The sequence below is a fragment of the Alternaria infectoria genome (assembly GCF_024043175.1).
Source record: "Alternaria infectoria strain BMP 0036 chromosome Unknown scaffold_9, whole genome shotgun sequence".
In the NCBI taxonomy this organism is placed as follows: Eukaryota; Fungi; Ascomycota; class Dothideomycetes; order Pleosporales; family Pleosporaceae; genus Alternaria; species Alternaria infectoria.
Window position 1 is genome coordinate 484,107 of NW_026250698.1, and position 13,347 is coordinate 497,453.

A 13,347-nucleotide genomic window follows, 5' to 3' on the forward strand; every position below is an offset into this window, starting at 1 on the left:
TTGACTAAAAGTCTCAAGCTATGGATAATCAGCATATCTCGCCGTGTACTTCCATGAACAGCTTCGCCGGAACTAAACCAGTGTAGCCTCATAATCTTCTACCAGTATGGATCAAGGTCTCACGTTTCGGCGCCGTACAGCCTTTTCTGGAACCGTGAGGGGTCTCCTACCCCACTTCCTACTCGTCATCTGTGCACTTCATGGTCATCAGTGCAATTCCAGAAATGATGGAACTAGCCTCAATGTTCTCAGAGCCCAGTAAACTAAGATGCCACTGCACTTTTGTAATGTCAACCCTGGGTTCCCTTTACGAAGTAGCAAGTACATCGCCCATGTGATGTATTAGGAAGTATCTTTGCGAAGTCTGCGTGCGACATCAGAAAGTGCTGCAGCCTTTGCAAAACTATCAGCACCACATGGGTTCGTCTTTTGGAGAGCTAGTGGCAAGATCTTTGGAATTCTGTGGAGGGTATATAGCCTTCATTCCTTCTGTCACGCTCTCTTTATTACCTTTACAGTTTCGACTATCAAAATTACTTACACAAGCATTCTATGACTGCGGTCTTCTGCTGTTTTCCCAAAATACTCCATCATCTACCCATGCTTTCGAGCAGTCGGATTGTTGCACGACTCACCAAAGGCGCTTTACGCTTTGTCGATGTCATGCAGCCTCGGTAAGATCGTTTATCTGGTGGGTTCGCAAACCACAAGGAAAGGATGTACGGCAGCTGTCTAAAATTAGCGCACACTCGTTGTTACCAACCATCGCAGTCAACTTACCACTGACAAACAACCGCCCAGTCTTGACATCATGCCTAACTGTCGTACTCCCACTCAGCACCTTCGCATCCTTATCCTCAATAACCTTCTCAACCCTATAATCCACGCTTCTTACTCCAGTCTTTCCTACATCTACCGTTTTCCTGATACGCCAGATAGTAACAGGTGAAATGCCATTATAAGGATCGTCAAAGCCTTTACTAGATTGGTATAGATTCGGGAAACCTGCGACGTACATATCACCGTTCGCGTCCGGTGAGATGTTGTCGAGTGGCATGCCAACGTGAATGGTATCGACCAAGCTGAGGGTGTTGTCGGGCTGGAGTGCTAGGACGCGGATCTGACCGTCGATGGTGCTGGGGACGTAGAAGAGGCCGTCTCGGCCGAGGGCCAGTCCGTTGGGGAACTTGAGCCTCGTTTTGGGAAGGTAACTGAGCGCCTTGTTAAGGTATGCTTTATACTTTGGCTCACTGGGTGCGTCTGATCGTGTGAACTGGCGCTCCTCACTGCCGTCGTAGGCTGCGTGACACTTCCCAGCTCCGTCGCAGTAGGCAACGTTTCCTCCACCGATGAAGTAGTCGAGTGCGAGACGCTGGTTTGCGTTAGTCACTTGATATATGATTAGATACGGTTGCCACGTACCATGCCAACCTTGACTGAATGATCGTTCGTAACCAGAAATCCACCAGAGCCATCGCCAAGCGCCGCAACACGGTTCGGCGTCCAAATCTCGTCAGAAAAGACGGTTCGGACATGAAGCATCTGTTCTTGACCCTTTCTCATCTCGAAGATCTCGATTGTTGAGTTCGCGCCACTTTCAGAAGCATCGACAATGCTATTGGACGCATCGACTGGTGGTCGTTGGTTGACAAAGTAGAAGCGCATGGTGTTGTCGTCCAAGATCTGGACATCGAAGCCCAGAAGATCGAGATCAGAGCCACCATCTACTCCTTTATAATGGCCGATTGGCTTGATACTGCGAAGATTGTAGAGACCGTCTTCACCAGGCTCGTCGATATCCAAGGCGAGGAGCTCTGAGCCGCCGGGCCGCCGTCCAGTTACGTTGAGGTCATTCATGCTATACCAGTCAGTAATTCAGACAGCGAAACCGCGTTCATTTGTAGCGGCATAGCTGTGAGATAACGTACGCTTGATTCCAAGCCAATCTAGGCGCTGTACCTGCGCACGCCGCATACAATGTTCTTCCCTCATTGTCCAGCCAAATATCCTCGCACGCCTCCAGCCTTGGATGCACCAGACGGCGACAACTAAACTCTGGAAAGTCGTCGATGCTCTGTATCACGCGCCCAACACCAAAGGTAATTGCAAAAAGATCTTTCAGATAGATTTGGTAGAGCGACGCGCCCCACGCTACGACGAGGGCCCAGTACACGGTTTTCGCTATGCTAGGCATTGCGGAAGCTCAAACGCAAGAAAACGAGGATGAAATATAGATGGGAAATGCAGGAAAGGCTCAGCTTATATCTCACGTTGATACCTAGAGGTACGGCTGAGCAAGGCTTGCAGGGGTTGTAACAGGCAAGGCGCCTCCGTTCAGCCCCAGTAAAAATCATCCCTCGATCCGCGCGCGGAGCACGTGGGCTGGTGAAGGACCTCCAGGCATACCTCATCACCGAGCCTAAGTTTTTGCTTCGCCGAGAGCATATCGCTAGTATAAGATACATTACGTGTCTAAGTAAGCCTTAGCTTTAGTATTTCTTAACTATAGAAATTTAAAAAAATCTTAACTTAATAACTAAAGTATACTATTATAGTTATATACTACTTTAATACTTAAAAAAAATAAAATTATAAAATTTTTATACTTATATATTAATTATTTTTTATTTATTTATATAACTTTAAAATAGTAATTTAAACTTAATTAAATATACTTATATATATATTACTATAAGTACTTAGTACTAATAAATATAAATAATTTATTAATACTAACTTTTTTAAAAAAAAGTATTTTAACTATACTTTTAAATATAAGTATACTATTAGCTATATATATACTATAAAGCTTTAAGTAATTACTTATTATAAAGTTATAGCTAAGTTTATTTTTATTAATATTTTTACTAACTTTATACTATAGCTTTTTATATATAAAAAGCTTATAGCTTTAAAATAACTTTATATAAAAGTTTTTACTAATAATACTATATTTACTAAAAATAAAATTATAAAGATACTTATATATAAAAGTTAAAAAAAAGTATAAAAATAAGTAAAATATATTTTAGTTTTAGTTTAAAGTAAGTAAAAAAAATAAGTAAATTAAGTAGACTAGTAATTAATAAGCTTATAGGCATGCTCTAATATCTTCTATAGCGTGACATTAGGCATAAGATGCAAGTAGCAGCGCTGGGGGTAGCTGTTCGGCCTTATCCCTGGAAAGGCTGACGTCACAGGGTCTTCAACCCAATTCGGTGGCATCCTCGGCTTACACACCCCACGCCCTCCATCCCCAGCGGGAAGATCCCACCTCACCAGAATCAATTGCAACCCCGAAATCATCCAAAATGACAAAATCCGCTTCCTTCGACGTAATAGGCACCTGCTTCGCCTTCTCCGCCCCCATCACCACCATCCAATCGCGTCTCGGCCCCAAACTCACCACCGCAGCCGTAGACCCCAAGACGCTCTTCTTCAGCTGGTTCTACGCCGCGCAACGCGACTTCACATATGTCTCTATGAGTGGCTCCTACGTGCCCATCGCGCAAGTCCTCAAGTCGACTTTCCGCCGCGCATGTGCCGTGGTCGACCTACCCCTCGACGCCATCACCGACGAGGACGTCGACGAAGTGATGAAAGCGTTTAAAGCCATGGGGCCGCGCGATGGGCTGAAGAAGTGTTTTGATGGGCTGAGAGAGGCGGGCTGGGACGTTTATGGTGTTACAAATGGGGGGTCTGAGACGAGTTTGGCGTATTATCATAATGCGGGGATTGAGCTGGATGAGCAGCATCTGCTTAGTTGTGATGCTATCAAGATTGCGAAACCGGATGTGAGGGTGTATGAGAATGCGGATAGGCATTTGACAGAGAGGGGACTGAGTAAGGGAGATGGAGAGAGGTGGTTTGTTGCGGCGCATGCGTGGGATCTGATTGCGGCGAGGAAGGCTGGGTTCAAGACAGCGTATTTGGACTTTGAGGAACATGATCCTTGTACGGATGTCTTCGGCGAGTTCGATTTGTATGCGTCTAGTATGGAGGATCTCTTGATCAAATTGAAGGAGAGTAAGTAAGGTTGGCGTAAAGTAAATCACCTAGCCGTCTACGTTGCCCTCAAATGTTCCGAATGGTGATACTTGATGCTAGTGTAGGCTCCAGAGTCCACTAACAATAATGTAAACAAAACGACGCAGAAGCCTACATCGCCTTAGCATCTCGTCCATTTCGGGGTTTAATATCAGTGTAGGCTGCAGAGCATGAGATGAGTTAAAGTGTATCAAGAATATTGGGCCGAAGCCTGGAGGCTACGTAAGACTGAAAACTCTCCAGAAGTCACTAATCCCGCAGATGTATCCGTCCGGATATCATGAGATCTCGTGCAGCATACAGCCTTTTCGCCCATTCCTAGAGCATCCCGCGCACCAAAACCAGCCATTTTCTCCACCGAATACATGGAAGACCCACGTGATCTATCTAAAGAGACTCCTGAGCTCCTCCAGCCTCTGCTTCGTAGCCTCCTCCTTGCCCTTGCGCTCCTTTGCCATCGTCATATTAGCTAGAGCCTTTTTCTTATCCTGGAGTACTAGCATCTTCTCTTCAAAGCTGTTCTGCATGATAAAGCGCTTAATAGTAACCTCCCTATCTTGACCAAGCCGATGGACACGATCAACAGCTTGCGCCTCAGCTGCCGGATTGAACTGCGGCTCCATCATGAACACTTTGTTGGCTGTTGTAAGATTGAGACCGAGACCTCCTGCGCCAATAGATACAAGCATGACGCGGACTGCAGGGTTCTCGCGGAGTGCCTGCATAGACTTGTCGCGGTTTTCGCGCGACATGCGGCCATCGAGGCGGACGAGAGAGTGGCCGGCGTTCTTGAGAGCAATCTCGATGAGGTCGAGGTGTGTGGTCCATGAAGAGAATACAATGCTATGAAAGTCAGTAAAGCACGTCTCGGTGTGGTAATGTAGGTATCAACTCACCTTTTGATCGGCCTCTCATCTGGATTTTGCTCGCTCCATACGCGGAACTCTTGCAGGTCGTTGAGTAGAGCCTGGGTCTTTGTATGCGGGCCAGTGTAGCTTCCGATCTTCTTCGCCAGTTTTGGGTCTTTTCGGATCTGATTCTGCTCCTCGATGTAGTTGTAGTAGTCCGTGCGTTCGAGCTTGAGGACTGTGGGCCGGTTGACGTCGTCACAAACGTGGCAACGAACTGAACCATCTGCCATGAGGTTATTTTTCCACTGGTCCTTCAGCTTCTTGATGTGACGTGGGCAGACGAGGTGATAGCATGTGGTCATGTAGCCAATATCTTCCTGAACGTTGCCATCTTCTTCTTCGTCGTCGTCGGAATCGTCCTCTAATATAGACTTCTTATCTGGGCAGTATAGGCAGTCCGCTGCACTTGTCGAATCGAGGAGAGTGAGCATCTCGTAGGCTTGTTGACGTGTCTACATATTGATGAACGAAGTCAGTAAATGTCTCACAACAGTTTGTATGCGGATAGTACTTACGAGCTGAGGCCTATCGCTGTCCTCCTCATCTATCTCCATGGGCTTCTCATAGGTCATGCCGTCGGTAGTCTTGAGCGCTTCTTCACTGAGCAGATCACGACCATGAGCGCAGATCAATCGAAGATTTAGGATGGCGGTCAAGATCTTGGCGTATGATCGTCCACCCATCTTATCGCCCTGGGTGACAGCATTCACCTTGCGTTGAGTATCCCTCTCGAACCAGTCATGTAACTGCTGCTCTTCCTTAGAGAACTGCAATCTGACAACGTAGTCAAGCTTCTTGGGGACCTCGTCCTTGATGATCTCCTTGGTACGACGAATGGTAACGGTGCTGACGAGCAGCTGAAGCTTCGTTACAACGTTGGGGTCAGCGTTCTTGAAAGGACCGAGAATAAACTGGTTAAAGCCGCTGGGAGTATCGAAAGGCTTCAACTTGATGAAGTTGAAGAGAGCACCCAGATCTTCAAGTCGATTCTGAACAGGCGTACCGGTCACAGCCCAACGGCGTTGACCCATCATCGTACATGCTGCTTTGGACTGATTGGTCGGGTTGCGAATCGTATGTGCTTCGTCCAGAACAATGCGGAACCAGTTAATGTAGGGCAAAGCTCGCTTCTTATCTCCGAGGTCTTTCGCGATGATGTGGTACGTTGTTAAGATTATGTCGTGATCTGCAAGGACCTCAGGTGTTATGCTGAACCGCTCTGAGCCGTGGTACCGCTTCCACTTCAGGGTGCTTGTGCCCTGTGGAAAGTGGTCCTTGATCTGCTCCTTCCAGTTCGTCATGGTGCTGAGAGGACAAACAAGAAGTGTTGCTCGACTATTGATGGTGGGCTGGATCATGCCTGGGTAGGGCCTCGGGGGTGGCCGCTTCTGGCAGAAGTCTTTGGCGGATACAATCGAGGTATCGTCGCAGATGAGTGATAGGATGCTGAGTGTCTTACCCAATCCCATCTCGTCAGCCAGGATACCCCCAAGACTAGGTCTAGGTTGATCTTCCGTCTGTTCGCCGGTGATGATATGCATGTAGTACTTGCGTCCATTATCCCGATACTTCGGGGCCCATAAGGAGTCCTTGCGTTTATCGTAGACGTCTGGCGGATGTTCTTGTTCGTGGTCGACCATGAAGTAAAGCGCCTGCTTTTGGTGAGGGTACAGCTCGGTTTTGATGAGTGTTGAAGGCTCTCGGATCGGAACTTCTTCCGAGCCACTCACAACCGTATCGAAGACGTCTTCGACATCAGCGCGGATCTCGTCGACACTGCGAAGGACGTAGGTGTTTGTGGCAGCGCCAACGGCGTACTGGGTGGACGGCTGGAAATCGGGTTGTCCTACTTGATTCTTCTGGAACCCCTCCTTGGACTGTGGGTTGTAGTAATCATGGCGCGCGAGTTCGAAGACGGGGTTCTCAAGGATGAGGTTCTTACTTCTGAGATACCTTCCAAGGTGATCCGCAGACTTACGAGGACAGTACAGTTGCAAAGTCATACCGACAAGCGCAGAGATTTGACTGCCAGGCGGTCCTTCGTTGGGAAGCTTTCGGCGTGGTTCAGTCCAGGCCAGCCACTTTAGACCGTTGGTTTGCGCGCTATCGATCAGTGGTGTGAGACCTTGTGCGGTCTTCATGTCGACCCTGCCGAACTCTTTACCCATACCGTCAAGCACCTGGATTGGTCAGTTTATGCTATACGCGTATTTTGCATTGGAATCATACCATAATGATCTGGTTTCCTTTGTGACCGCCACCCCTGCGGAAGGATACCTTGATTCTGCTTTGGCCACCATGATTGCCATGGAACTTCTTAGGGTCGGGAAAAGGGACCACGTGAGCCTGAATGTAGGTCTGCTTGAGCTTGCCAATGCAGATGTCATCGTTGCTGTTATCGTGAACGACCTGGATCTCGTCTTCGTCGTCGCTCATGGTCAAGTCTATTGCGGGTCCCTGTTGCGGCGGCGGGGCAGGTGATTGTCCGTTCTGAAGCTCAAGTGCACTCCCACCAGCGAAGTTGGGCCGATTGCCTTTCTTCCGCTCAGTCTTGATGCGCTTGGCAGGTGATGACGTACGCTCTTGAACGTTGTGTAGGCGTTCGACGAGCGAGACTTGGCCAGCAATAGTGGGGTCAGTACGGCCGCGGTCAGTGTCGTTACCGGATGATGCAGGGCGCTTGGGAGTCGACGAGTTCGGATTGAGAAGCGCGCGTGGATCGAATTGCGGAGTGTGTGCTGCAGACGTTCCGTTGTTGTGTGCCTGGTTGTGGTGGGTCGTGTGGTCGCCTGGCACGTGCGTGGTTAGTTCTGGGTGTGGTTCTGCTTCTACGTCGGCGCCTGGGTGACTTGTGAACGCAGGTGCATCCGGCAGCGAATCAACGGGCGAGGAGGTGACAATGGGCTCGTAGGCGGAAGGATCAGGCTCAGGCTGGTGCTCGTAGACAGTAGGCTCGTATACGGCCAGCTCCGATCTCGCAGAGGAGTCAGACGCTGGACTGCCTTCCATAGTCTCCATGCTGGGCGTGGTGGTCAAAGGGAAGGAGCGATGACGAAGATGCGTGGAAGTCCTCAACACCAGGACTGATATCAAGGGCGAGTAGGCAATTTTGGGGTAAAGAGGTGGGAGAAGGTGAGGAGAAAGAGAGAGATTGAAGATATACCTGTTCTACGTACCCTCCTCGGGTCAAGTAATAGGGCGGGATTAAACTTGTCCATGATGAGCATGCAATCAAAGTCACCAGGACTCTACAGGTGAGAGAGCTTCAGGTAATCCTGGCAGGTCCCTCAGCGCTTCCAAGCTCTTCCAGCCCTTCCAACGATGTTGATGCCGAAGCGCATCTGATAGTCCGGATGCCAAGCCCTGATCCTTTCGCTCGCCACAAATCACGCGTTTTCAGGGTGTCTCGATGCGCTCAGAGAGCCCCCAGAACTGCTGCGGATCCTCTGAAGTCTGGTTGCGGTCGATGCAGGGCGCGAAGTTCCGAGGCTCGAATGTTGAGATGATGGCGTGTAGTCGCTTAGTATACCCGGTCGTCGGGTAAGTGAAGGTAGACGTATGGTTTCGCGTCTCAGCGGCGGCAGGTTTGCCAGGCAACAATGCGGTCGGAAATAGGTTCAGATGAACAAAGAGTCATTCATTTGTACCTTGGTGCGTGGGTGAAATGGCGCTGTTGCCTTTCCTGTTGATCGTGGGAAGTCATCGCGTGTGGCTGAGAAGGGCTAGCAGGAGTGTCAGATGACCCTCTCGATAATTCACGGGACATCGGCAAAGGGTCGCTGCCCGCGATTGTCGGGGGGAACCGATAAAGATTGCACAAGAGAAGCAAGCAAGAGTCTCATCAGCTCGCGGACGACGCGCATGTATCACTCAGGTTATTAAAGGGTGTGGGGGTTGCGCAGCGTACGCGAAGGTGTGGGTGCACCAGCAGGATAGCGGAGCTGTCCCGCTACTACACACATGTTGCTATCCGTAGATTCTGTACGACAAAACGCCTCCCATGCTGCCCAACCAAATGCCTATGTTATAGTCACAGCACCCTTGCGCCCGTGATGCAAGGCGGCTCTCTCACGCACAATGCCATAATGTAAAATAAAAAAAGCCTCAAACTCGGCGATCATCTGCTCAACACCAGGTAAACACCGGGTTCCGCCCCTTGACCATCTCCAAACGTTCTACGATGACCTTTTTCCTGTTACCCTCCATATCTTCGTTTGCAGCGTATCCTAGATCGCCGTCGTCGTCAAAGCCATAATCATCAAGGTCCCTCCTATGGGTCAAGGAGTGGCGCCTATGGTGTCGTGAGTCGCGCGTGTTTCGGCGAGGCGCATCGTAACTCATGCGCGACTGATGCGGAGGCCGGCCATTTGAGTGACTGTTCAAATTACGCGAACCCCAATACACATCGCTAACAGTCGCTGGTGATTCTGGGCCTTGGTCAGGACGTCTTACGTCGAGAGAGGATGAGCCGCGCGTGAGGTTGAAGCGATTCTCGTGTGCAGACTCGAGGGGCGGGGAGTTCATGAGGAGGTCTTTCTGAGGCTTCTGGGGCGGCGTTGAGACAGCTGTAATGTCCATCTCTTCATGCTCTTCCTCCACCCTTGGCTGTCTGCCTGGTGGTTGCTTCCTCCGCATCTCCGCGGACGGAGCCCTCAGCGGCACAGCGATGGGTATCTCGACTATATCATCCCAGACACATACACGTGCCCTTCTCGTGAGCTCAAGCGGCCCAAGATCCGGTGTCTTCAGTGTTTCCACTACATTCCATGCCTGTCCCTTCATGACCGCAATCTGTTTCGCATACATGCGCTCCTTGAAATCGGCATCTTGTGAAAAGCACTTTCGGAGTGCCGATTGCGTGTCGCTCCACCATTGTTTCGAGGTGAGGAGAGGAAGGAAGTGGCGGCGGGTGGCTTCGGAGAAGGGCTGGCCGATGAGCGAGACGGGTAGGAAGAGCCAGCCAAAGGGATAGCTGCGCCACTGTAATCATGTTAGCATAGCGTTGGGGAGTTTGGGCAGGTACTCACAGCATCAGGGTGCTTCCAGGGCCACGACAAACTGTTGTCAATGGCACCGATGGTCACTGTGGGTGTCGGCCCGCTCTGCATGGGTGTGTTCGACCGGCTAGTCGTGGTCATGGGTTCCCTTCGCCCGTAAGGGTCAGATTCCTCCATCGATTGCCTTGTGTAGGAGCTCGGTTGATGATCGTCGTCATCGTCGCGTTCCATCTTCGGTGGTTCTGCGACAATGGAGGCCTGCTGCGTCTTCTGATCAATCTTGATCATCCAGTTGTCCAGGCCTCTGTCGGTGTTCCGCATGATGTAGTCGAGGATGACCAGTTTCTCCAGTTGCTCCCTGAACGACTGTTGAATTGCGGGCGTCCAGAAGCCTCTCCGTTGATGCTGCGCGTCCCCAGTACCGGATTGTTCGTCCTCATCCTCGCCGTCTGACTGCGAGCCATTCGGCCTGCAGTCCTCAGCCCATCTCCGCTTCTTCTTCCGTGCCGCCCTGTCCGCATTGTGGGCTGTGTTATGCTGATCTGGCCACGGGTTCTCCTTGAGGAAGATGTTCGCGTCCTTGAAGCCCTTCAGGAACACCTGGAAACTCCCAAGCTTCTCAGGAAAGGGCTTCCTTTTCCTGTAGTATGCGCGGCGATCCCAGAAGTCGTAATGGAAGGATTTTGAGGACAGACCGACGACGTCGGTGTAGGGTACGAGGTTGGTGCGCAGCTGGGTATCGAGGACGTACGCGGCGGCTTCGGAGATGTAGGAGAGGTTGGGAATGAGGCAGGCGCGACCGAAGAAGAATGGAAACAGGTTGCGATGTATCCACTTGGTCCATTTGGGATTGCGCGACGCGTAGGGCTCTTCGTCTTTAGGCTTGAACACGCCCACCACCTTGCCCTGTGTGGTGCGCGCGAAGTAGCTGCCCGAACTACCCTGTGTAATCAACAGGGGATGCACATCCATCTCGATGGCCGTCCTAACGCTTTCCACGATATCGTCGAATTCGAGCTTCGTCAAGCGATCGGAGGGCACGTCGTAGTCGAATGTGAGCGACTCCGCCGTTGCCGGTCGCACCCAGTCTGGCGCCTGGAAGACTGAGTGATGGATCTCGAGCGTCTCCTCGTCTGCCGAGTCTTTCTGCTTCTTGATCTTGAACTTCTGCGCAATCTCGTCGGCCCATCGCTCAAATCGCGCATTGATGGCCTTTATGTCCACGCCAGAATTGGCACGTTGCCGTCGCCCCGACGGGCCCTTTCTGTGATTCGGTGAACTCGCGCCTGAGCCATTCATGCGCATATTCGAGTTCCGTTGCGGTTGTATTGGTGCATATTGCGCGTTGGACAGGGGATTCTGGTGGTGGTCGCCCTCGAAGTCGCTGCCGGAGTCGTCTTCTTCTTCCTCGGCTTGGGCTATTCGGGCATAACCCGAAGTTGGCGGTCGTTTTGATTTCGGCATTGTCGGTTTGGGGGAGCGAAGGAATCAAGGTCGGTCGGAGTTTGCTGTGCGTGACTTGGTGCCTGCGATTATGGTGAAATGACGACCGCGGACACAGCTGCTGCAGGGGTCTGAGGCGCTAGTGTTCCGCTGTGGATCATCACATGCAAGACGCCCACACCGTGCATCTGATTCTAGATCGGCCATATTCCTATATGCTGTGGGGTATCGAAGTCTATCTGCAGTACGCTCAAAGAACTACTCAAGAATTCGCGGCATCGATCCATCCTCTAAAAGCTATCGTCAAGATCCACTTGCCGTCTTACCACACTCGGACTGTCCTCGTCCATACCACCCGTTGAGTCTGTAATATCGCCGCCAGCTGTCATGAGCAAATCATCCACAATGCGCTTGCTAGCTTCTCGGGCTGTTCCGCGTGTTAGCAATCGCTTGATATGTGAGGAGGGGAAATCTTACCCGGCGTCTGCATCAGCTTGCTCTGTGGAATATGGAATTGTATCGTCTTCGGAGGACTGAAGTCAACATCATCGTCCTCTTCGTCGCTATCATCGAAGATTGTGCCGCCAGTCCGGTGGATACTCATGGGTTGTTTGCCTTTGGCAGGCGTCTGTATACTTATGCCAGGTGTCCGTGGCGTCTTCATGGGCGAAAAGATGTCGGCGCGTAGTTGTGGGGCTGGAGAAGAGGGAGGTGAAGAATCGAAGTCTAGCAACTTGGTAGCTGCGCTTCGTGGCGTAGGTGCTCCGCGCTGGCCGCCGGTGCGAGGAGTGAAAGCACCCGTCGGTTTGTACTTTCTTGGACTGATAAGTGGTGTAGCTTGTACGCGGTATGTCTTGTCGAGAACGCGATGGAGTAGCGGGTCGTTGTTGACGTAGGATTGTTTCGTGGCGGTTGGCTGCATGAAGGGTGATGATTCAAAGCCGCTCATGTCTGGAAGAGCTTGCGACTTGCCAGGCGTGACAGGCTCCAGCTTCGGTGTCTTCGTGCCGCCAATGTTGGGTCTAAACTCGGATTTCAATGCTTCGTATGGCGAAGACATGCCAGCGAACTGAGGCTGCTCCTCATATTCGCTCTCTTCCTCGTCCTCGTGGTGTTTGCCTCTTGTGGTGGAAGGTGGAGCCCGCGGAGTGCTGTGACCGAGCGAGGGCGAGTCGAAACCGAGAGTCGATTCGGCGTCTTCTTGTGCGGACAAGGGCCGTGGTGGTGTGGTCGTCGTTCCAGTCACGGTATCCTCGTCCTCTACCGTCTCGTCATCGTACGTTTGTGACTGTTCAGTCTCGTCTTGTACAGCTGATTCGTCTTGCTCGGGGGCTTCGTAGCCCGAAAGTGAGACATTGGCGCTGGCCTCGAAGAACTGTTTCCAGAACTTGGAGCCTTCCCAAACAGCTTCCGAGTGTTTTCCGTATTGTTCGACGATCGGCAGGATACCGGTTGTTACGATGCGATGGGCGCGGCTGAAGTTTTGGTCGATTTCTGCTTGGGTCAGTCGCGATGGTGGGGTGCTCGACGCTGTGTTTACCTTGTAGTGTCAAAGTGATGGACTGCTCTAGCTTCTCCAGTTCCTCTGTCAGCGACAGATTGCGCTGCGGCGCCATACTCATGCGCGACATGGTGTAGTTCGCGTCTAGCAATGGTAGGCGCGGTCGGTGCCTGACGCGCTTTGTCGTGTTCGGGACGAAGACTCGCGATTCCTTGGCACCCCCGAAGTTCCCCGCACCTTCACCCAACACTAGCTCTCCCCATCACGCGTCTGTCGTTAACGATGCTTTTCTCAAACTCGACTCATACCTGCTCGAACAAGCGTGCGGAACCGTACCGCTCGACTCGTGTAACTACTGCACTCGCACTAGAATGGCATGGTTACCTAGGTATCAACGTCATTCCCGGACCTCTTAAACCCGATGAGGATGCGTAGGTTTGCGCCATGC

The 13,347-nt window shown here is 51.2% G+C and overlaps 5 protein-coding genes across 5 annotated transcripts; 1 reads left to right on the forward strand and 4 right to left on the reverse strand.

Moving 5' to 3' along the window:
* Positions 1–684: 684 nt before the first annotated feature.
* Positions 685–2,194, reverse strand: J4E92_006110 (uncharacterized protein; the record flags this gene model as incomplete). The annotated part of the gene is made up of 4 exons (XM_051497484.1): positions 685–728; positions 781–1,372; positions 1,423–1,858; positions 1,929–2,194. 4 exons carry the CDS (start codon positions 2,192–2,194, stop codon positions 685–687), a joined length of 1,338 nt encoding a protein of 445 aa, XP_051352131.1.
* A 1,117-nt stretch (positions 2,195–3,311) lies between these two features.
* J4E92_006111 (uncharacterized protein) lies at positions 3,312–4,034 on the forward strand (the record flags this gene model as incomplete). Its single annotated transcript, XM_051497485.1, has 1 exon — positions 3,312–4,034. One exon carries the CDS (start codon positions 3,312–3,314, stop codon positions 4,032–4,034), a length of 723 nt encoding a protein of 240 aa, XP_051352132.1.
* Positions 4,035–4,430: 396 nt separating this feature from the next.
* On the reverse strand, positions 4,431–7,976 carry J4E92_006112 (uncharacterized protein; the record flags this gene model as incomplete). The annotated part of the gene is made up of 4 exons (XM_051497486.1): positions 4,431–4,890; positions 4,944–5,410; positions 5,474–7,138; positions 7,188–7,976. 4 exons carry the CDS (start codon positions 7,974–7,976, stop codon positions 4,431–4,433), a joined length of 3,381 nt encoding a protein of 1,126 aa, XP_051352133.1.
* A 1,107-nt stretch (positions 7,977–9,083) lies between these two features.
* Positions 9,084–11,419, reverse strand: J4E92_006113 (uncharacterized protein; the record flags this gene model as incomplete). Its single annotated transcript, XM_051497487.1, has 2 exons — positions 9,084–9,938; positions 9,986–11,419. 2 exons carry the CDS (start codon positions 11,417–11,419, stop codon positions 9,084–9,086), a joined length of 2,289 nt encoding a protein of 762 aa, XP_051352134.1.
* Positions 11,420–11,688: 269 nt separating this feature from the next.
* On the reverse strand, positions 11,689–13,029 carry J4E92_006114 (uncharacterized protein; the record flags this gene model as incomplete). Its single annotated transcript, XM_051497488.1, has 3 exons — positions 11,689–11,825; positions 11,876–12,892; positions 12,939–13,029. 3 exons carry the CDS (start codon positions 13,027–13,029, stop codon positions 11,689–11,691), a joined length of 1,245 nt encoding a protein of 414 aa, XP_051352135.1.
* Positions 13,030–13,347: the final 318 nt, after the last annotated feature.